General features: G+C 40.0%; 1 protein-coding gene across 6 annotated transcripts in view; it reads left to right on the plus strand.

The window, feature by feature from the left end:
- The first annotated feature begins 2522 nt into the window (after positions 1 to 2522).
- The window catches only part of LOC120559551 (dedicator of cytokinesis protein 3-like), a 50078-nt gene continuing 27838 nt past the window's right edge, over positions 2523 to 24762 (plus strand). For 3 of the 6 annotated variants that reach the window (XM_039801322.1, XM_039801323.1, XM_039801326.1), the window contains exons 1-12: positions 2524 to 3209; positions 9601 to 9684; positions 11213 to 11253; positions 13172 to 13227; positions 15350 to 15446; positions 17031 to 17179; positions 20338 to 20422; positions 21816 to 21857; positions 23361 to 23515; positions 23738 to 23819; positions 23907 to 23967; positions 24053 to 24200. In XM_039801322.1, coding sequence (XP_039657256.1) covers positions 3173 to 3209; positions 9601 to 9684; positions 11213 to 11253; positions 13172 to 13227; positions 15350 to 15446; positions 17031 to 17179; positions 20338 to 20422; positions 21816 to 21857; positions 23361 to 23515; positions 23738 to 23819; positions 23907 to 23967; positions 24053 to 24200 — 1037 coding nt within the window. In that variant the 5' untranslated portion in view covers positions 2524 to 3172. Of the gene's footprint in view, positions 3210 to 9600; positions 9685 to 11212; positions 11254 to 13171; positions 13228 to 15349; positions 15447 to 17030; positions 17180 to 20337; positions 20423 to 21815; positions 21858 to 23360; positions 23516 to 23737; positions 23820 to 23906; positions 23968 to 24052; positions 24201 to 24762 lie in introns of all 6 variants that reach the window. The other 3 variants (XM_039801327.1, XM_039801325.1, XM_039801324.1) reach the window with 2 other exon arrangements.

Here is a 24762-nt window from a genome sequence, read left to right on the forward strand (position 1 = left end):
AAAACAGATCCACCTTGTTAGATAAAGGTTATGATAATATGTTAATTATGTGCCTTAACATTAAGGAACAACAAATCCTAATCTATTTATCAGTAAAGTTAGGTTTCTTAAATGATGTCTGGTGAGATGAGATTACAATTTCCTATGCTGCTTTTAAGTGGGAGACGCTATGCAGGAAATAGAGCTAAGAGACAACCTGCAAGGGGAAGTGTGCACTTGCATTAAGAATGAGAAGCTGATGAGTTTAGGTATTTCATTCATTCATTCATTCATTCATTCATTCATTCATATTCATTAGTTTAAGTAATCTTGATTGCCCTTAACATGTTTTAATGCCTCACATATTTCTTAAATTGACAATACTCATGTCTCTTGATTGTTGAATTGTGCATGCAGGATTTGGCGCAAAATTTTCCTGTGGCCTCCCTCCACCACAGTTAACAATAGAACACATTAAAATAGTCACCAGAACCACAATTAGAAGGATGAAATGTGTGTTCTAAATTAAATGTGTGTGTTGGTGGCTGCACAGACGGTGATTATTTGCACAGGGAGCACAGAGTGCATGAACTGTATAATCCTGAGGAGTGTAAAGAAATAAGAATGTTTGTGTGAAGGCAGGTGATGGATGAGTTGGTAGGACATGCTTCTTATTACCTCCTCGGCTGGCTCTTATTGCCTGCTAGCTTTGGGAGTGTTGAAACAGATAGCAGCTCTCACTGTATTAGGCAATCCATGTTTGCAGTGTACCAATGTCTCATCCTCACAGTGCTGCTGCATCAGAGCTAAATGTAGCCACTGCTCTTCCCAAGCTGAGCAAATAAAATATTGTCAGAAAAATGGTATGTCCACAAGGCACTTTTCAAATCTTTCATCATTTCAAATGTCCTTTGTGCCAAGTTTAACATGTGTGTGCAGTAGTGTCACTTGAGCACATTTTCAGCAAGTATGATGGAAGCTTAGAATGTGTTATGTTATATTTTTTTTGTCCAATGTTTATTATCTGGGATGCATATTTAGCTTACAAACCGCCCCACACTCCTCCAGCTTTATGTATGTGATTGGAACACCGCCCACAGTGTTCCACTTGAAGTAATAGACAGATGGGAGTCAGTCACAGCGTCGCTATGATGGAGAGAAATTACCCTGCAGAATTCTGCCCTCCCTCCCACACTACATCAAACTCACTGGACGCTCAATCTTCACCAAATCACTCTATTTTTCTAGTCGTGATTGCCTTGTCTATAGGACGAGACAGCTTAATGCACTGAAATGACCAGACGTGCATTGAGCAGTGAGATACTGTATGACAAAGATTTTTGGGACTAAAACTGAATATTCATCAGGTTTAAAACATCAACTCTTAAAAGTGTGTTCTCTTTCCACAGCATGTTGATATTTAAATGTTCAAGATCTTGGTGAGACAGGAACATTTTCAGGTAAAAACCTCATGTTCCTGAAATGTTAAGGCTGCGTTTATTGGCGTTTATTTTCGTACTGCTAATAAATCAAAGGTCATATTGGTGGATTTGCGTAGACTGTTTCCTCCACAGATTTCAAGCTTCACAGCAAATAATTTGCATAGTGTTCATCATTACACCACAGACTGTTTTAACAGCAGTGACTTACTTCATGATACACCAGTGTGCCATAAAGTCAAATAAATTCATTGCATCACATATGTGTCTTTACAATTCAAATCAGTCATCTTACAGGCAAACCGTTTCCTCTAAAGTGGTAACACATGGTGTGTGTTTTATAGGCTGATTACACTATTTCTTTTTGTTTTTAAGTCTTTAAAAGATAAATTAGTAAATATATAAACGGTTTCAGGATGGTACCATGATGGAGGCTTTGTATCAGCACTTACACCTTCATTTGTAGAAATACGATTTACAGAAAATATAAGTGAGCAGTTAAACAGAATTAAAAAAAATATATACAAATTCTCAAATCTAGGTACTGAACTCACCACTGGATATGAATTCAGTTACATCTACAGATTATACTCAAAAACGCAAATGCTGTTGGAAAATGTAGCAGATGTGTCTCAAGTCCAAAGTGAAGTCAAATCCCCACCTCTAGTTTGCAGCTCATTAATCTACAAAATGAAGTTGAATAAATAAAGACAACTACATTTTGTGGTCGTGTGTGATGTAGGTCTAATGGGAAATCAGTTTGCCAAACCTATCCAAAGGGTGAAATTGGCCTTCAGGAATTAGTTGCATCTCATCTGTGTGGGAGTATGACTGCACTATGACAAATCATCGCCGGTAGTGGGTCTGTTTCTTTGAAATGACTCAACCAGGAGGTGCTTCCCCACATGGTCTGGCCTGATCCGTAACAACAAGAGCTACTTTATGGCCAACAGCCCCCAAAGCAATGCATGCAATCAAAAAAGGTAGACTGACAGCCAGCATCCTAGCAGGAGAAAAGGCAGTTTGTGTTTGTGATGGATGCAACTGCCATGCAGAGAGAGAGAGAGAGGGAGAGGGTGCATATATTTGCAAATGCTTGACACATCAGTGTTGACAAAACGAGTCATGTGACGACCATGAAGATGGCGCAGCTTATGGTATATTGCAGGTTTCTCAGTATTTTCTGAGACCAGCTCGACAGTTCGGACGGCGGAACGGTATCGCGACCTATTACCTACTAATTACCGACCGATTGAGCCCGTTCACGTTGGCTGAGCAGCCTATTGTGGATCAGCTGGACTTGAACGCGATTGGCTGGAAAAGAGAGAAAAACAAAGAAATTAAATAAATTATCTTCGAGGGAAAAGAAACATCTTCGTTTCACTTGAAATGCGGCTACAATAACACCTTTTTGTAGAGACCAAAAAACCGCTCACTGTGTGCGTGCGAGCGTGCGTGCCTGCTTGCGTGAGCGAGTGTATGTGTGTGTGCGCGTTACATTAGGTGGACACGGAGACTGCATCAGACTGGAGACACACGCCGGGTAATAGAGCGGAGATATTGAGGCTTTGATGGTCCTCCCCCCGCCCCCCGCACACATACAAAACGCCAGGATACTGACTAGGGTCGAGACATGTAGTCCCATGTATGAGCAGCCAAGAGAATTTGTAGCCTTTAGCTCTCTTTTTTTAGCAGCATCATCTCACGATATCGACATAATGTGGCTTGCTCTACCGGAGGGAAAATAACCAAATATGTGGATACCTACAGAAGAGGAGAAAATCGGAGTTGGTGAGTCAATGGCACCCTTTATTGTTAATTTCTTAACGTTTGTTTTCTAGCTTTTTAAGTGACTTTAATCATACCGCGTTGTGATGGCAGTTTTTGCACGAGAAACACCCAATTTGTGTTCATCGACACCCCGCATAGGCTACACAGCCCATTTGTCCTGTTCTTATGCCCATTATACTCAATGAAAAACATATACACTTATAATGGCTGATATACACGGCCAGTGACTGCATGGAAAGGGAAATTGCGTGGGATGATACAGCCTACAACCCACCACCTTAAAGATGCCATCGCAGTCTACACACAACCACAGGCGTTGCTTTAAAACAGGCTCCTAATCTTAGTTGTATGGTTTTGTAAAAAAAAAAAAATGCGTCAGTGTAGCATTTTAGCCTTTTTGTCTTATGAGCATATCTGGAGGGGGGTGGGGGGGCGGGGAAAACGCGATTCGTGTCTAAACCACGAGGGGGCATCGTGACTGCGTCCCTCCAACAGGTGTAAGCTGGAGTGAAGCTGGAGTCTACCTGTAGAAAGAAAACTGCCCTAATGCTGCTGCTGCTGCTGCTGCTGCAACGACATGGACTGCACTGTACCACACTGTACATTCATCCCACTTTGACCCCCGAGGGAGAGGTGAAAGTGCAAGATCAGCATTCAGATTAGCTTTTATGGGATCAAAAAGAAAACAAATCTCGAAGCGAGCTTTATACAGTCTAATAGGTAAAATGTGCAAAAATAACGCCATAAGATACCATACGGCCATTATAAACTGATTGCTGAACACCACGGCCACGGCAAAAGTGTCTATAGCGTATGATTATCCTATAGAGGGGTTCATTAGGGGAATGAGTCATGTCCAGATGCTCTACAGCGTGTTACTTGCAGGGCTACTCATGCTGGCTTGCATATGATACCCCCACACACACACACAAACACACAAACACACACACATATATACACTTTGTTTGGAGGCATTACATTTGACATGATCGTATCATAAAGACTGCAGAATGAGAGCCATAATATCAGCACTTAGTGGATGTGCAGTAATCTTATCGCATTCAGTCGTTTGTATTGTAATCCACGCATCCTTTTAACCACCATAGAATCACTGCAGAGTTTTCAAACGCTAATATATTTTAGGGGTTTTAACAGGGAAGGAAGGTAGTTTTGTCTGGGGAAGCAACAGTTCGGCGCAGCCTCCGCATCAGTCAGTGCAGAGTGACCTGGCGCTGTCCACGGTGCTGAAATGTGGAGGTGACGCTGTCCATGGTGCTGAAATGCGGGGAAGCTGAGCCGCTGTGTATCTACACAGTACATACTGTACCTTGTAAAAGCAGCCCACATTACTCTGGTACAATCCCCCCCACCCCCTTTCGCCATAGATAACGTAATGACATGGTTCAATATTTCTCCAATACATCATGTAGATGAAGCCCACACTGCTATACTTTGACTGGCAATACAGCACCTTACATAAATAGCCTGTTAACATTTCCTCTCCCGCCTCATCTTTGTTAATACTGGCACCATTTTGCATATTTCCCTATCTTCTTTGCTTATTTTGTCATTGCCTGTACATTGTCTCTCACCAATATTGCCATACCCTAATTTGGAACTGAGCTCTGGTCCGTCAGCAGCCTCTCCTGTGCTGTTTTAATGGGATGTATTTAAACAGGAAACAGTTGGAGAACACCTTATGAAACCTTAATGCCTTTCTTAGAATCACTGCCTATTCATTATTTTGTTTGTTTATGCAGGAAGTAATATTAGTTTGGTAATCACTTGAAAAGTGACAGCAAAAGCCTAGATTGTATGTGTACTGTGGTGATGCCCAGCTTTTCCCACTCTGGAACTGCAACTGATCATTATTTTAATCACCAATTAATCTAAAATGACTTGTTTTGTTCCTTGTTTAATATTTAATCTGTAAAATGTCAAAAGTACCCCAAAGTAAATGCTCATTATGTAATAAAAATGAAATATAAGCTAAATGTGATCTTTGGAATTTAATTTTATAAATGACAATAGATTTTCAAAATTATAACCATTAAATCAATCCTCAGTACAGGCATCTTGAAATTTCTCTTATTTGCAGATGAGTCACTGATGGATGTCTCTCATATAAACAGCAATATTGCAAGATTGTCTTTACTCTTTTATTGGAGAGAGCTCTGACTGTAAGTCAGTACCTGTCCACATAAGAGAGAGTGAAATGAATCAGCCGGCTTTATCTGTGGCCACATGGACGTTGCCGCAAACTACTGTAGCAGTACATGAAATAATCACGCAGACTAGGCCACCATTATCTGAAATGGATAGTGGATAGCTCGAGGATCAAACGTGTTCACGACAGAAGAAAAGATAGAGCTAATGTTCAACTGATAGTGGGATTAGAGAGATTAATGTAGCATTTCTCTGTGGGTTTTAGCCATGATTTTAGTGGAAAGTTGCTCAGCTTCATTTCGGTGAGCACTTCTTGGATTCATCATAGGCTCACAAAGTTCATTAATACTGTAGTTTTCTGTACCTTAACTGCACATCAGCACTTGAAAATATACTTATATGTTGCATGTGTGATAGTCATGTACATGGTCATTTAAAAGTGCTTTATGATAAGGTCATCATCTCGCAGCTACACGGACCCCTGTAGCTGTGTAGCGTGCCAAGATTTCTGTGTCACTGATTTGGAATCCGATATGGTAAAATGCTGCTCTGCCTCGTTGGAAAAAATCCCTAGGTTAGCAAGATTTCAGTGCAGTAAAGTGTCTGAGTAAGTGAATGTGCATTCAAGTCGTGCTGAACCACACAAATCAGTGGGCGAAGCCCAAAGACCGTTGTTTTATTTTAACTTAGCTAGATCTGGGACAGGACTACTCAAGCAGGACCTTCATGGTCTTCATAATCACATTGCATTACTGAAATGGTTTAAGGAATCACTTGGTAAGCAGTTCAGCTTCAATTTTACCAGTCATGGTTGAGACTGGAACTGAAAAGACAAAATAAACCCAATGAAATAAGTTATTTTCAGTTCTGCAGTATAGATGAGCACACTGTCCTCTTTAATCAAATGTTTCTCAGTACACTCAGGTGTTTTAGCAACAAATAGCAGACAATTTATAATCCATAGTAGTGTTTACTAGCAGGTTTTTGATGACATCTCTCCTCTTTCTGCAAAATATTTCTCCCCTGTCTCTCTCTGATTCTAATACAAGGCCAGTAGGTCACACATGCTGTGTTTTAAGCTTCACTATATTACATATAGAGAAGAAAAAAAATGTCAAGACATGGCAGCATGTAATAATATTTACAGTGGAAAGTGATACATGTCTCACTCATATGCCGTAAAAGAACAACATATGTTTACAAATAAATGATAGCTTACATATTGGATTTGGCTTGACCATAAGAATGACAGAAAACAGGAAAGTAAAGGGTAGACAAGGGAAATAGTTCAAATGTCACCCTCAGTGTCTTAAATACCGTAGACTGCATTTTACAGAGTATGTAGCGAACACTCTGTCTGGAGATGTTTGTGGATTTTATTTGTTGTGTTTGGTGTGCAGGAAATATGGCAGATAGCAAAGACACAGTATTGTGACTTGAACACATTCAAAACTGTGAACAGTATTACAGTTGCTAATGTGATGCAAGTGTATGCTAGTGTGTGACCCAAGACATTCCTCCCAACATAGGCACAATGTTTGCGGTGCTACAACTCTCTATTTTAACACATTGAAGAGCTCTATGAATCGCCGCATTTTTCTTGCAGTCATCACATTAAAGCCCTTTTTATACTGCAACACTGCAGGATATAATCAACAAGGTGAGGTGGAGGGTTTTAGTGTTCACTCATAGGATTCCTATTAAAAAAGTAGGCTTTTTTCTTACACACCATGGGTGGCAGTACAGCTAGTGAAGAACAGCAAGTTAAAAAATAAAGGCACAACAAAGGAAGAGCGTTATAAATTATCACTGAATCCGCTTCAGTGATTTTAAAACTTATTTTACAATTGTGCTCCAGTTTATTTCCGGTCTCCTGAGTCTAAACTATGATGCTTGATACTCAGTGGGTGATATTCCTCCTATGATTATCAGTATTAGGTCACCCTGAGTGATACCATAGATAATGTAAACTTGAATGTCACAACTTCTGCATAATGAAATCCAGGAATATTGCTACTTTTGTCCCACAGGAGCTGGTGTTATTAGTTGCTATGGAATATTGCTCCAGCATCTGTTCTTACTTTAAGCCAACACAGAACACTGGTTTCTTAAGAGACTGTTTCAGGCTGTTAAAAATGTTTGGTAGATATCTGAAGAATAATTCAGAATGGGAAATTGAGAATGTTGTGTGCATTGAGTTTATATTTTGCCTGTTGACAATACAATAGTAAATAAGTAAATAGTAAATATCTAATTCATTACTTTGAATCTGTTAGTTTATGAAATATAAAGCATTTACAGTAATGATGAAACCTGTCTGGCTATAGGTTGTTGTTCTGCTATCTATCTTAAACTCAGTTTATTTCTTTAAAAAATCTGTTTCTGTGTTTTTTTGGGAGAATTATTCATCATTTTGCACAGCCTAGTTTTATGCATTTGCTAAGGCTGATAATTAATTAGGAAAAAGATTTGCATCTTTTTGCTGCCATCAAGTCACAACCAGATAACTCAAGGAATCCAGTCCCCATCATGTTGTTGTATGGTTGCCACTTTTTAACTCTACTGTAAGAGCTGTAGCTTTTTAGACCTTTGATGAATTCAAGTGTTGTACGCTGTGGTGTCATAGTGAGGGGAATACAAGTTCTGACAACCCAAGGCCCAAACTTAGTGGGCCCCCCTACGAAGTCTGTGTTTTTTGTGGTACTTATAGAACAGAAGTTGAATACAGGTGATGTTTGAGTTATGGATGAGTAGACATATGTATTTGTCGTAATGGAGGTGTTATAAGGTGAGAGTATAGGGGAGGACAGCAGGTCCCTTCTCCTGGGCTCAAGCACCATCATTCTTACAAGTGAGTTACTGGTTACACAATAGCAGCCATAAGATGCCATGTGGACTGAATGCAAGTGAATAGAGGGACAGTCTGGACTGATATAATATTGCTCAGAAGAAATGTTTGCTTTTGCCAAAATCTTCCACTGCCTGTCCTGTCAGTCCTTCCAACATCCTACGTTCAACATGTTAAAGTATAAAGATGAATTTGGTTGGTTAGGTTTTGTGGATATGCTAATGCCCTGAAGCTTTTAGGCACAATGAAAGAGTGTTTATACAGCTTGGAGATTTTGTGAGGGTGGACTATGAAAATATGAACCTGCTTGATGCGCCCATTTCTTTCAAACATGACAAGCTCATCTTGTTCTGACGTGACCTCCGTTTAAGAGTTTTCAAATGGTGTGAGTGCAGGTTTTGCAATTCAAATGAAATAGAGGCCATAAAGAATATCACTCTCATATTGGAAATACTCAGCCCTGGTTCGAAAAAGGGCCCGAGGCGGACTGAAAAAGGTGACAAGAAGGCTCTTTATGTCTATCCATCTCTCTGACGCTAATACATGCCCAATACGCTGCTTGACTTGAACTCTTGTGCCATGCAGCATCCATAAGCTTTGCCATTTTAAAATGCCCAGAACCCCGCAGCAGGTACAGTGGAGAAATCCCTCCAGTTTGTAAATGATCTGTTGCCATAGTTACCCAAGCGCAGGAACTGAGCACTTATTACCCTCAAACAGGCAATGGAGCCCAAGCCCCTCCTCCTCTTCCTCCCCCTCACTGGGTCCCCTGGCTAGTTCATTAGCATAATGATTCACACCAAATTCTCCTTGAAGGGCCACCATTTGTAGGTTTTTAAAATCGTCAGTGGAGCCCTGTCATTATTAAACAAGTTTGTCTTTACTGAGGCTTGTATATTGTATGTTACAGAGATGCACAGGTAAAAAAGCAGGCTCCAGAGGCCATCCTATTGTGAAGGCCTTTACTGTGGCATCTATCCCCTAAGTATTAATAATGTTCATAATCAGTGTTTGAGTTACAGGATGTTTCTGTGTATGGTCTAAGACTGCGTGATGCTGCATAAGCAGGTGGCGTGGAAGATTTATGCTAATACCGACTTATGATAAAGCAGTGTTTACTACTTAGCAGTTTGTGTGGGCTCTATTTTGGGAGACAGATCAATTAACTTAACATTCCACAAAAATTAGGCCGCTTAAGAATTAATTGCCTATTAAAATGACTACACACTTCAGGGTGGGAGCTTGTTTACAGTTTGCTAAGCAGTGGCTCCTGTGTGACACTCTGTTTAGATGTTTGCATTAAACAACATATTAAAAGCCCCGCTAATATTTTTTCATCACTGCTATCTCATGATTGTTTTCTTTTTTTCTGCACAGTGATCTGCAACTTCCGGTCATCAATATGTCAGGCCCTGGTCCTGGAGATTGGGGAAACTGTGCAGATTTTGGAGAAGAGTGAAGGTAAAATAACTCAGATCGCCTATGGCAATGCATACTTGTGATAAACAGGAAACAGTTATTGTGTTTGATTGTAAATGATAGCAGTCCTGTACTGCACAAAGATATCAGGTATGCAAAGTTGACACTATTATGTGGTGGTCATTTCACCCAGGGCCTCAATGTCCTCCTCAGTATTTTATATGGGAATTTGTTTTGCTTTTTAGGTAGTATTAAAATGTGGATACGTTTAGGCCAAATAGATGAAAAAGAATTGGTATTTGTCAAACTTCATTCCATGCAGCAGAGACTTGAAAGAATTTAGACCTTTATGTTGGATAATAAAACATTTTATTTCACACGTCTATAATTAGCTAATAAACTCCTGTAAAGATTCCTGTGAAAAACTATTTATTTACTAATTATAGGGAAAATATAGGAAATTATGACTTAAAGCTATAGCGCGTAACTTTTTTACATTAATGAACGTCTGTTACATTCAAGCAATTGCCAAATTGGTTGATAAAAAGTTAATTGAGACTATCAGCTTCACAAAACTCTCTCTGTATTTCTCAGTATGGCTATGTTCAGAAAATGGTGTTGTTCGGCGACTTCCGTGCGCAGAAACTCCAGTAAAGATAATCTGTTCTGAAAATCCATTATGTTTTTTAAATCCTCCGTGTGTGCGCGATTATGGAAGGCTTGTGTCATGTGGATGCAACAACAGTGGTGTTGTCATTGCTTAGAATTCCTCATTGGGGCGACAGAAACTATGCACTATAGCTTTAAGCCCACAGTATTTTAAAAACCTGGTTACAGCACTGTTTTAACCACAAGCCTAGAGTCAACTGCACTTGATGGCACAGTTTCATTGTGAACCAATCAAGGTCTTTAAACATCCAGACAAACTGCAAACTTTGATAAATACCAGTAACAACACTCGTCCTAGCATACTGAGATAATTGTAACATTTGTTAAAATGTAATCACATTACTGTTTTCAGTGCAGCCAGTGGTGTCTAGAGAGCCACAAATGTTATTTTTATCCATCACACTGGTTCAGTGATGTAGCAGAGCTAACTGCTAGCTAACGTAACCCCTGCTAACATAACTGCTGCCACATATCTGTTTAATAGTTTGTGGCCAAAGCATTACCCCACTACGGAGTATACACAGCATCAGTTTAAAGACTAGGCTAGTCAAAGCAGCTATTGCCAAGTATGATAAGTAGTTGACACGGTATGTGAAGACAGCATTGTTTACTATTATAGTTAACAGGTAAACATGAGTGAAATATATGTTTAAAAACCACGTTAGCTACTGTGTTAAAAGCAATGTTATAACAGCAGAGAATAACATTCACAATGACATATCAAGTACAAGTTGATTTGAGGTGTGGAAAAAAAAAGCTGGCACACTTCACCTTCAACTTCTTGTACCATGATACCAACTACTTCAGCAAAATGGTGTAATGGCACATACTATATACATTGGTGATGTGTTTCATTGTGAGGAATTGAGGTTTTTTGATGTGCACTTTGCTCTTTCTTTAGGTTGGTACAGAGGCTTTTCCTCCAAGAAGCCTTCTATCAAGGTAATTATTTTATAACAGCAGAATTTGACATTTTATTGATTCCTGCAGGCTGCATACAGTAGTATGCATTTAAATGAATTGAAAGTGAATAAAACACACCACTAGACTCATATGTGACAAAAAACTATTTGGATTGTGTATAAAACCTTTAATGTATTTATAAATGTCTATGTGCACATTAATAATGCAGCAGACTGTTAACTAAATACATAATTGGACAACCAGTATTTTATATAAAGTTAACTAGGATTTTATTAAACACATGAAGTGTTGCCAAAATATCTGTAAAACTAGTTGCCTTGTAATACAAAGTGGTCTCCACATGAAGGTGTTATTCGAGGCTGATGCATTTTTGTGAATGATAATGTGATGTGAGAGATGAGCATCCCAGAAATAACTTTGTCTAGACAACAAAGACCTTAATGACTGATTAACTTATTGAATAGAGCTTTGATTTGACAAAAATAGAAATCTCCTGACCTGTATTTTCAGATGGGCTTTCATAAAGACACGTTTTACCCAAGTTGTTCTGACTTCATACACCACAAAAGCACTACATGTAGTGTTATTTACAAATGGTGGAAACAACTACACAGCAAATATAATGACAAGAAAAGACAAAATATAATCAAAAGATTACATTACATGTATGAGGCACATGCCAGCTCTAACATTTATTTTAAATTATAGTATGGCACTTTATAGATGATCAGAACATCTTGGATGCACCCCTCTACACACTTCTCTCCTGTGCAGAATTCTTTCGAAAATCCAAATTTAGTTTTCCTTTCAGCCAGCAGATGGTGCAAACAGTAATCTGAAAACCATTTGTTTTACCAAAAAATGCTATAAATTTTTTTTATCCAAGTTGGTCAATTAGTTACATTAAATACATTGTTTTTTTTCAGTGACTTCTGCAGGACAGATTCAACACACACTTGTTGTGGTGTTTTATCTTTGATCAAGGCAGAAAGCAAGTTGAGATGGAGGGCAGGATGGAACGATTCAATCCAAACCTCTCACTTCACAGTTCGTGCATGCAGCATCATTATGATAAATCCTGCTCAGTAAGAAAAAAACATAGGTGCAGAACTCTGATTATACAACACCATCACTGCTGACAGAGATCAATACTCTGCACTGCAGTAAGTGGTTATTATATACCACTGACACATCTGCTTCCCAAATTATTGATTGTTTAGTAAAGACTGTTTATGACTCCATCCTTGATAACCTGTTTCATAGGTCCACTCTGCTTTAAAATGAAATGTCAGAAGCTGAAGTGTGATGTGATGCTGCTCTAATGTTTTAAAGCACACAAGCTGTCCAGTCCTGGTAAATGTAGGTGTTAGTGGCTACATGCTGTCCTTCTCTACTCTCATCAGCTATTTACAGTTCTTACTAACACCCCTCCATTTTGTTATGTACTCCACTGCCCACATTCAGTCGCCCCCATACTCTCTCTGTGCTGAGAGAATTAGTTGTGCTCACTGTGGCCAATTCTTCACATCTGGCAGATTAGAATAAGAAAGATGAACTGCAAGGGTGGCAGTTGGCACCACTCAGTCTCGCATGCCCTTCCCCTGCTAAGCCAAGCCACAATAGGGCTCCTGCACATTGCTCTGCCTCTCGTCTTTGTAGTGGTGCAAACAGTATCCTTTTTTTCTTTGCATGGCAGAAAATGTCAGCACATAGCAAAACAGAAATTGTCGAAATACTAAAGGAATGATCTTGCGTTTCCTTCAACATATAATGTGTCGCCAGCAGTGTTGCATAATCCTAACTCAGCACAGTTTAGGTCATTCTACCTAATAACAGAAACACAATACTGTATGTTTTGGTTACATGTAGCAGGAGGATTAAGAATGTGATCCTGTCCCACTCAGTAACATCTCTGCTCTTTCTTCTCTGTCCACAGGGTATTTTCCCAGTCAGCTATGTCCACTTGAAGAAATCCACAGTGACCAACAGAGGGTGAGTTGTATGATGAAGTTTTTTGATTTGAGCTTGCACAGCATCATAATTAGGGATGCACTTATCCAACTTGTATAAAAAAATAAGTACTTAGTATTTACCCCACCCTGATACATCCACCAACATCAACTCATCAGTGTCAGAGCATAACAATCTGTGATGATCCATTCTTTAAGACAATTTCCACTGGACAGCTGCTGACATGCATGCACACACTCTCTCTCTCTCTCTCTCTCACACACACACACACACACACACACACACACACACACACACACACACACACACACACACACACACACACACACACACACACACACACACACACACACACACACACACACGTATGTACTGTATACACAGTACACACAGCGGTCATCTACCGTTCCCATCACAAAAGCCGACCACGGCTATAGAGGCCAGAATAAAGGCGAAGACAAAAACAGGCAGCAAAGCTCTTTATCAGCCTGAACTCATGGATATTAAATCTGCAGACTGGGAGCTGTGGCTCAGTGTGGACTGGGAGTTTGCTGTTATTTCACCACCCTCCAGTTGAGCTACCACATAGCTTGAGGACTCTCGTTTACACTCAAACAATTAAAAGTGCAGGCTTGGAAATTAACATTATTATACTTCCTCGCTCCAGGAGCTGCACTTGGGGAAATGTGCTGTGCTGTCTCATGGGGTTAATGAGGTGAAACACCTACTGCATATCTGTAGTTCTCCCAAAGCATCTGTGCCACAGACAATCACCCTGACTCATTGTGTAAGGGATGGATATGCTTCCCTTGTCGCAAAAACAACATTACAGTATTAAAGATAATTCTTTGCAGAATAGACCAGAGCTTAGCGAGCAAAGCACAAAGTTGCACAAGAGATCTAACCTTTGGTTTAATGTTTCCCTGTGAGTGTGGTCACACAGGAAGGATGTGTGTTGAGGTTTTTATCGGAGTGCACCACCTCCGTTCCTTCCTCTGTTACCTCTTTGTCATTTCATAGCTTCTTTAAAAAGCTGACTTGAAGCAGTGACATACGTAAATGCATGTGGTTTTTTATGTGAGAATATTCAGTCAGTTTTTGGCAAGTTACCTGAAAATGTAATCATTTACACATTACATATTACTCATTTAAAAAAGTAATTACATTACTCATTACTCAACAAAAGTAATCAGTTACATTACTTGTTACTTTACTTTCGTGCTCAGCTCAACGTTAACCCGGTGGCGACTAACCGCGTCCCTGAACCAAGTTACTCATTTCACCTCACAGGAAGAGGATTCCGGGTTTGAACCCTCCGGCCCGGCTTTAGCCCTTCTGTATGGAGTTTGCATGTTCTCCCCGTTTTACCGTGGATTTCTCCGCGTTCTCCGGCTTCGTTCCACAGTCCGAAGACATGCAGGTTAGGTTAGTTGTTGACTCTAAATTGCCCGTAGGTGTGAATTAGAGCTATGATCAGACCTTGAACCTGCATGGTTTCTATCCAAGCCCGACCTGAACCAGAACCACAGCAGCAGGTTTGGGTAAATCGATCCCAATTAAAAACCTGAATTTCCTGCTTCAGTCAAGCTTTAGTCAATTAAAGTATTTTCAGAAATTTGTGACACAATCTCTGACATGCGCCTTCTTCAATGCTCAGCACAGTAACTGTCATATGCCATATTAGAAAAGATTGTATAACATTTCTCCCCTTTAATCAGAGGTGGGAGTCGAAATTTAGCGCGAAAACGACCCAATTCAAGCCCGCGGGAATTTTTAGAAATTACAGCCCCAATCAGATTCGGGCTCACGAATTAAAGCTCTAGTGCGAATGTGAGCATGAATGATTGTCTGTCTCTATGTGAGCCCTGTTATGGTCCGCTGAACTGTTGAGGGTGTATGCAGCCTCTTGCCCAATGTCAGCTGGGATCAGCTCCAGCCGATGTGCAGCGGTTGACCTGCACCTGGATAAAACAGGTTACATACAATAATTATCAGATACTCAGGGGTCAACAGAATTTAAAATTGTAATCCCTTACACTACTCATTACTGAAAAAAGTAATCTGCCAATATTGCATTACTGCCCAAGACTTGTGTGTATCATTATGAGTACTCACAATCATGTACATGTTTCTTTTGCTGCAGGCTGTGCGAGACGGTGGTGCCCCTTGAGGACCCTATTATCACGGAGACCACCTCCACACTGCAGGAATGGGGGATACTGTGGAAGCAGCTCTATGTGGTCAGTGGCAATATATTTAATACATCACATTCATCTTAACACATACCTAAGCAATACATGTGAGACTGATTCTAACATTACCAATTTCCAAGGGAAAAAAAAAACAGGTTTTACAAAAAGAAATTCCATCCATCGTTGTTTCATTTGCATCTTTTTAAGGGGCTTTAGTTGAATAAGCATGTCCAGTATGTCTTTCTTCCCTGCCCCTAATTCAACACCTGGTATAGCCGGAAAGTATAGTGAACAGCTCACAGAGATACAACCCAAAGTGTGCAGTGACAGCTCCTTAAGATATTTCCCCATAGCATGTCGTTCTGACTGTCACCCTACATTTTCATATACTATCTATGTAGGAAAAGAAATGGTGGTTGGGCACAGATAATGGCCTACAGACCTGTCGTATGCAATTTCATGCTGTGTCATTCAGCCATTGATTGATTTAAGCTTGCCTCTCGTAGTTTCTACATCATCTTAAGATCCAGCTCTGCTCGCCACCTTCAGTCAGCCTTTACTTGCTGGCTAAAAGTGATTACTGGAAACCTAAAGCATCCTTAATCCTGATATGTGTTGAGGGGGCAGGCTGAAGAGGTTGGTAGGGTTTGGAGTTTGGAGCTGAGTGGATACATTGTGGAGCTTGCAGCAAGTTTTTACATAACCTCTCACTGAGGACTGATCATGCTCTGAGCAACTAAGGAGCCAGTGGCACTGGTGTGGTGATGTAACTTCCTCTGAAGCTCGACTAATGTGAAGCGCTGATTTAACAGTGCTCGTTTTGGTGCTCACCCCCTGTGTGATATGGGCCATGTTGCCACAGTTGCATCCACAATAATAGGATGTAGCATTGGCTAGATGTTAATACATTTTACCTTATTGTTGCCAATTACAATTCATGGTATTACTTCAGAGAGCAATGGCCTAAGCATAACTGTGTATCTGTTACAATGTACGTAATTAGCCCCGCACAATAGACACCCGTAAGGCCTCATCAACCCTGACAAAAATCTTAGTTTTTCAGCAGCCTTTGAGAACATGCAGTGTTTATCCTCATTAAATTTACATCGGCATTGTGGCAGTGCTTAATATTTGCATTTATGTAAACAAACCTGGGTGGTAATGTGGGCTTGTAATGCCATTAGGGATAACAGAAAATGCCTGAATTAAAAGTGTTGTCCTTGGTCTCCGAAAAATGGTGATGAAATTCAAACCGTGAGGAGGTCAAAAGCAGACTTGCAAGAGGAATTTATTTTTTGTTTCATTAACAAAACCAGTGGGCTTTAAATCTCAGTATTTGTTCTGCTATCTGCACCGGCTGGCAGAAGTGGTTAGAACGTGATATTTGTCTTAATCATACCTTAATTAAATGCTAAATAAATCACCAAAGTCTGATATAAGAGAACCACCTTCATGTATACTCTTGTTTTTCTCACTGTCCAGCTTTGTAGTTGTAGAGTACTACTATACAGTTATAAAATTCATGATACCAAGAAATTTCTCGGCAGAGTTTAATTAATAACCTTTACATCAATGCTGCAGAAGAAGGAGATCACATATCTTAACTAAGTCTTTTTTTGGCTGCTTCAATAGAAACACAAGGTGGATCTATTTCATAAGTTGCGTCATGTGATGAATGAGCTCATCGACCTGCGTCGGCAGCTGATCCAGGGTCACCTCGCCCAGGACCAGACTCGTGAGATCAAGCGGCACATCACTGTACGGCTTGACTGGGGCAATGAGTGAGTTAATCTTGTACTGAGTGCATTGTATTGACATTGGCTACCAAAGAATAGAATATGTCTTTGGCAGAGATCTACAACACTGGATGAGTGGGTGTGAAATAGCATCCTCTATGATGTAATTTTATGGTCATTTAGCAGATGAGTGAATCTCAAGCGGCTTAAAGTCAATGCACATCCCCCTGAAGGAACTGTAAAGCCATATTCCTACTGTTGCCAGTTTTAAACTCCATCCAACTGAGCTGTGACAGGCATCCATAACAGAGATAAAGATGTGAGGGCTCTAGTTCGGCCAAGGAAGAGCTTTATGTGGAGGGGCCATCTGTCAGTTTATTATAAGATTCATTGCACAATTTAACATAAAAGTATATAGATATTCACTTGAACTATGTGTGTCAATGTAAAAACAAAGTGGAGCCGGAATTCACTGTATTTTATTCACCATTTGTGTTGAGGTCAGTGCTTTGTCGTGCACACTGACCTGAGCGCTGTAGTGATCTAATTTCATGGTCATCAGAGCAGCGCTGATAGTACTCCATGATTTGAGGCTGCACAATTTAGTTTAAAGTGCTCATATTATGCTTTTTGGCGTTTTCCCTTTTCTTTATTGTGTTATATATCTTTTTTATGCATGTAATAGGCTTCCAAAGTGAAAAAGCCCAAAGTCCACCCCAAAGGGACTTAGCATCAGATTCTTCCAGAGAAAACATTGTTCACAAACTCCTTCAAACAGCTCAATTGTAGTCCAGCCTTTACTTTGTAAAGTCACTTGGTAACACACGTTATAATGCTTGCCTAGCTGCTAGAGTGGCACGCCCTCATACTCTGCTTCTGATTAGCTAGCAGTGCTTACTTAGCTACTGCGCATGTGTGACTCCCAACAAAGATGGAACAGAAGTGAGATGCCTCACTCTGTAGCTAAAACAGAGAGCTCAACACACAGGGTGAAAAGAGGAGCTGCAGCAATGTGCAGTACAACACAAAATATGGTGTTTTTTGAAAATTAAACCATTTAAACCTATTCTGATATAACCTCTAAATACAATTATGAACCTGAAAATGAGCATAATATGAGCGCTTTAAGTGAAAGGTTTTGCAGTTTGTTATACAAGATCATGAACCAGAGGTGTAAGGAAACAAAGTACATTTAGTTGCTTTTACTGTGGTACTGTACTTAACCTCATTAATCCCATAGACTCTTAGACAAACTCATGTTTGGCCGGGTTGGCTAGAGCAGGCGCACATATATATACATGGAGGTTTATGCCTCGACGCAGAGGTCCAGGGTTCGAGTCCGACCTGTTACAATTTCTTTAATTGTAAGTCGCTTTGGATAAAAGCGTCAGCTAAATGACATGTAATGTAATGTAAAGCTTGATTGGTTAAGCCTATAAATCCCAATTCCACAAAGAGATCCAAGTGTTTCCAAAGTTGCCAAAAATGTCTAATGGACAAGACTAATCTAAAATTGTCTGTTGGATGTGATGGTGCTGCTATGAAAAATTTAGTTTTCTGTTTGAATATTTCATTCAGTATCAGTGATACATCAAACTATAGGAGTCCTGGAGCAAACTGATACAGATCACAGTTTATACAGAAGTTAAAATGGTTATAAGTATAAACACTTTTCTTTTTTGTTACATTATATTTATACTTCACTGCATTTATTACATTGTCAATATAACTGATTGTTTTGCAAATCAAGGTTTATAATTGCACGATGCATCGCGTGAGTTTAAAGGTGAACTATTATATAGCATTTTTAGATTCATACTTGTATTTTGTGTTTGTACTAGAACATGTTTACATGCTTTAATGTTAAAAAAAACACTCATACATAATTTCTCATACTGCCCATTGCTGCTGCTCCTGCATTCACCTTCTGTCTGAAAAGCTGCCCGTCTCTTTAACAACATTGGCAACCAAGATTAACACTTTTACTACTTTTAGCATGTAGCATGCGACAATGTTAACACTGCAGTAGCTTTAAAAATAAACACCAGTACTTTCTACCTGGAGCAGATGACCAATCATAGAAGGCCGGCCAAATGTTACGTAACTCCTAGCCGAGAGTAGAAAAAACTGTTGAAACCAGACGTTCAGAACAGTTGGAAATCTGAATGTTTTAGCTCACGGGGATTTCTCTGAAAAAAACTGATTATTTTACCATGAAAATCCAACATTCGTCACCTTTGAAACACTATCTAATGGTCGGCCTAGTTATGATAATAATATATATACTCATTATGCAGAATGGCTCCTTTTAGAGATATCCATAATGTACATTATATCATTGATTATTTAAATGACGCATTAATAGCAGTTTTTAATGTTGCAGCTACATTAAAAAACTTTAAATACTGACGTTTAGTTACTAAATGAATGATGTTTGATAAATTAATCCTGTGTTTTATATGTAAAATCTTGAAGCAAAATTTCAACATTTTGGGAAATACGCCTATTACCACTATATCTTGGCCCTGAGCAGTTGCCAGGCAACCAGCAAGACTCAAGTAAGGGACTGTGCTTAGTTTAGAGATAGTCTGGCATATAAACCCCCCAGTAAAACAGCAAGCTGTAATTTTTACACAACAGTTGTTTGTATGGATTACACAAGCAAGATATAATGTGCGAATTAGTGAGCTTTAGAGGTGCTGGCATATTTTGCTATTTTCAGACAGAGCCAGGTTAGCTGTTTCATCCTGTTTCCAGTCTTTTTGCTAAGCTAACTGTCTGCTGGCTATAGCTTAATATTTACTGTACATCCATAAGAGTGGTATCAATCTTCTCATCTAACTCTCCAGCAGAAAGTGAATAAACATATTTCCCATTCCTTTAATATGAAAACTAATAACTATAGATGTCAGATAAAAGTAAACAGTGTGTGTTTTTTTTTCATCTGAAAAGGGTATAAGGTTATAAGGTTTATAAAGATTTGGATATATTACAAAGTTGATTGAGACACGTCTCTTATCATCTTGTGAAGTGATAAAGAACACCAAGATTTTATGCACAAGCTCAATATTAGATTCACTTCCACTAAAAGTTGAAATGTGACATTGTTTGACTCAGAACCTAATTTTATTTAAAAATATTCCTTTCTTCACTACTGTTTTTCTTCTTCTTCGTCATACACCCCTAACCCCCTCTTTCACCAGACACCTTGGCTTAGACCTTGTTCCCAGAAAAGAGTTTGAAATGGTGGATCCAGATCAGATCAGCGTATCAGAGCTACACAAACTGGTATGTTGGGTGGGAATATTCTTGAACCAGTGCATGCCGTACAAATTCAACCCATGAATTATTGAATACAATACAGTATTCCTTGAAGGATAAAAATGCTATTAAATATGATTCTGCAGCATGCATATACTATACTAGATAAACTATGTATATCTACTGCAATGACTCAAAGATGCTGTCTTTACCCACTATGAGTTTTTTCTGTGCATTTTTTCTGTGCACAGACTGTTTTTGCACATAAGACTGTGTTGTTGGATGTGTAGGGATGTGTGAATGTACCGATTATCAAATCATCCATAAGAAGGTGACTCACAAGAGAGTGCGATTCAGCTGTTGGAGCTGCCTTATGCAAACTGTTCTTTATGCTTATCTTACTGCCATATTTTGTTCCTTTTCTTGCATGCACGTGACTCTCACAAGCATGATTGCCAGCTAGCAATGCAGACATAATGCAAAGTGACAGTCCCAGGTGAGGCTATGGGAAAATACATACAAATACATTTTTTATTGTTATTTTTAAAAATAAATTACATATTTTAGTCTTGGTTCCTTTAATCCAGCAAACAAACTAGAGGCATATTTCTATAAATAAATATTGCCTCAAATGTATTTTGGCTTCAGTTACGTGGGACTTTCAAATGTACACACACACACACACACACACACACACACACACACACACACACACACACACACACACACACACACACACACACACACACACACACACACACACACACACACACACACACAGGAGACTTACTGAAGCAGATCCAATTTTAGAAATATGCCATTACAGCACAGATGTTATGAAATCTAATGTAATACTGCTGGATACTGTTAGGAGGGAGATCCTTTCTGGTCAGAAGTTGAATCTCCATATGCTGATCAAAACACTCCAACTGCCCTGCAGCCTCCCATTATCCCGATGCCATGTTTTTCAGCTTTGTGCACGGAATGTTTGTGCACTAAATGCCTTGTCCAGAAACAACAGCGTAGCTCTTCCTTGCCAAAAAGCCGCCTGACTCTGTCGATGAAAGTGAGCTTGTTTTTGGCAGGGCACAAGGCCTTGGCACCTCTTCAGGTAGAGGAATAGAGGAGTTCTTTTAGGCTGCTAACCAGAGAGGTGTGTGTGGGCAATTCTGGCTTTGTCCTCTCCTCTCCCACACGCTCACGTTTTGCCTCATGTGGGCTTTTTGTAGCGCCACAGTAGTATAGCCGCTTGGCAATGTGCGTAGGTGAAAATTTGTCAGATTTGAAGCATCGACCGAATAATCGCTCAGGTAGTGTGTCTGAAGCTGCTATAAGGTAAATAAGTTCAATGCTGTGTGGGAAGAGTAAAGAATGGGCTGACTGATCTGACATCTTTCCTTTGAACTTCACTCTTTTTTAGCATATATCCAGCAGACACTGTGGTCAGCAAAGCACAAACCAGGTATAGTCATTTCAAAGCAGTTTGTTTACAAAATCATCAGAACCTTTCATACTTTGCAAGTCTCTTCATCTCTCATTTTATATTTCTCTCTGTACACTCTGTACCAAATGAGTGTTGTAAAGTCAGGGCGCTCTGGCTGTGACACTATCACATTTAGACTTGGTGATAGGAATTTCTTTTATTGCACTGAGGACATAATAAGAGCTTGTAGGGTTAAAAGCCCTTGATATAAAATTCAAATTACATGGTGTCACTGCCATACTCCGTAACAACCTTACACCAACACTGCCAGAGTGTGAGGGTTGATTCCCATTGGGACCACATATGCCCCAAGATGTGTGCCAACAGTATAACATCGAAAACCCACCAAGCAGTGGCGAAGTGACGCTTGCCGTAATAATAAAAGATTTCTTAGGCTGGGAGGCGTGTTAATGTGTTTCAGGCGGGAAGAAATTCTTTGTAACATAGGTCAACATGTCATAGGAATCTGTTTACTGATTGGCTGCGGGTATTATCTGGCCACAATACGCTGCAAAAAGTGAAACTATCCCTAGTCTATATCCTTCGCGTTCCACTTCCGGGATTGCTCCGGTGCTGCAGGAAATTCCGCCGGATGCATGTATTTTCCATTTCCTCCCGCTTTCTTTGTGTTGGAATTTTAAATTCGGTGGATTAATGAGGATTATTGTTGACTGCTCCTCAGATCTCTGCAGGGTAAATTGACACAGCTAGCTAGACTATCTGTCCAATCTGAGTTTTCTCTCGCACGACTATTTTGCAGCGCCTCTGTGCGGAGTTTAGCACCGCTCATGACAATTCTGATTGGTTTAAAGAAATGCCATTAAACCAGAGCACGTTTTCCTCACATCCCCCAATGCTGTGTGGAGTAGCTAGACCCTCCTTCAACGCGATTTGGAGGAGGGTCTAACTTTAGTTTGGCTGCATTCAGGCAGAATCAAATGGCCGCAGCTTTCTTTAGACATTGCATGAAGCTCGCCGCTGGCTGCACTTCACTGCTGCTTGGTGTGTTATGGGCGTAAAGCTCCCTAATAAGCCTCCCGTAAAACAAATGTGTCATTTGTACACTTTGGCTTTTGTATGGATTAAACAAACAAGATCAAACAAGCTGTTGCTTTATATTAAAGAGGCAGATATAAATGTTAAACTCTCAGCAAGAAAGCATATAAATGGAAAAGTTTACATCACAGGAATGCACCCTCCCTGCATCCCCTAACAACAAATACAGACCCACCAGAGCTGCATTTTTTATCATTCATTCATAATTTCTTGTAACCTGCATGTTTACTGAGTCAACTGTAAATAGCATGCACATGTGACAGGATGGAATACACTGTAGAGCATATATCAATGAATTATTCACCCCTTACAGTACCCTCATTGAGCTGTTAAATAAGCTTATCTATATACAGAGTGGCAGGTACTTTGCCTCTCTCGCAGTAAGGACCTGTCTTGTTAGCGGTCACATTCTTCTTTTGTTCCCAGAGTGATAACACGAGACAGCGCCATGGTGACGGTTGCCGTGTCCCTGTGTCGCACCACCTCTTCATTAATCTGAAGAGCTTTACTTACAACAGCATCAGCGAGGATGCAGACGTCTTCTTTTTTCTGTATGACACTCGTGAGGCCAAACAGATCAGGTACACATAACAGCCCCGAATGATCCCACGATGCAAGAGCAAACACACATACACACACACACACACACACACACACACACACACACACACACACACACACACACACACACACACACACACACACACACACACACATTTACACACTATCTCTGTCCAGCAGATTGACTGAGGCATTCTGTGGTTGACAGACACTCTCAAACTGTGAACTGGCTTCTTTTGCAGTGAGAAGTTCATGGTGAAACTGAACAAAAATGGAGGACCAAAGAATCCAGAGAAGGTTGATCGTCTGTGTGCTCTCTTCACGGTAACATATTTTCCCTTCTAGACATAAATATAAATACTCTGTATTTCAACTTAAAGGAACTTTTTTTTTCATCCCATTTTACTTTAGGACCTGAGCAGTAAAGACTTGAAGAGAGACCTGTACATTGTTGCACATGTCATAAGAACTGGTAAATAAAGTGCAGTGTTTAATGACAGAGGTTTTTGGTTCATCAGTGCTCCTTTTTAGCGCGTCCCTCTTCTTTTTGTTTCCAGGTCGTATGCTGCTGAACGACTCAAAGAAAGGCCCACCTCATGTGCAGTACAGAAGACCTTATGGCTGCGCTGTACTTGCCATGAGTGATGTTTTCCACACCATCACAGACCTCAAAGAGGAGAAGGACTTTGTGCTCAAAGTTTACACGTGAGTATATATGTCAAGCTCTTCTTCTTAATTCTTAATTCTTAATTCTTAATTCTTAATTCCTCTTGCATTTTAAAGTGTGAAACATAATACAATCTGTATACAGCCGTCAGTGTAATGGCTCAGTAGTTGCATGACTTCTGTATTTCTGGTAATAGAGTTGAAGAGTTTATTCAGTGAGGCGGGAATGTGTGAATGTTCTGCAAATGTCGTGCATGCATGACAACCTAGTGCTTCAGTGTTGATGCCTGGTGTGTTTTGACCAGAATGATAATGAAGTGTCCTCTGAAAAATCAATAGCTGCTCACCCCGGGCCTGAGATAGGGCACTTGGCATGTTGTGAATCTGGCTGCTTCTGTTAGGCTTCGCCACAGAGAACCACTCCTGTACGCCGGCCAACCCAGTGAACGAGAGAGACACAGAGAAGGAGAGGGGAAAAGACAGAGAGAGATGACACTTAGATAATTGAGCAAAGTTAGAGGACATAGAAGAATAAAAAACACCAAGCTCAGCATTTTCTCTTGTCAGTCAACAGCTAGAATGTCTCCTTGTGTGGGCATTG

This window comes from Perca fluviatilis, chromosome 5, assembly GCF_010015445.1.
Source record: "Perca fluviatilis chromosome 5, GENO_Pfluv_1.0, whole genome shotgun sequence".
Taxonomy (NCBI): domain Eukaryota; kingdom Metazoa; phylum Chordata; class Actinopteri; order Perciformes; family Percidae; genus Perca; species Perca fluviatilis.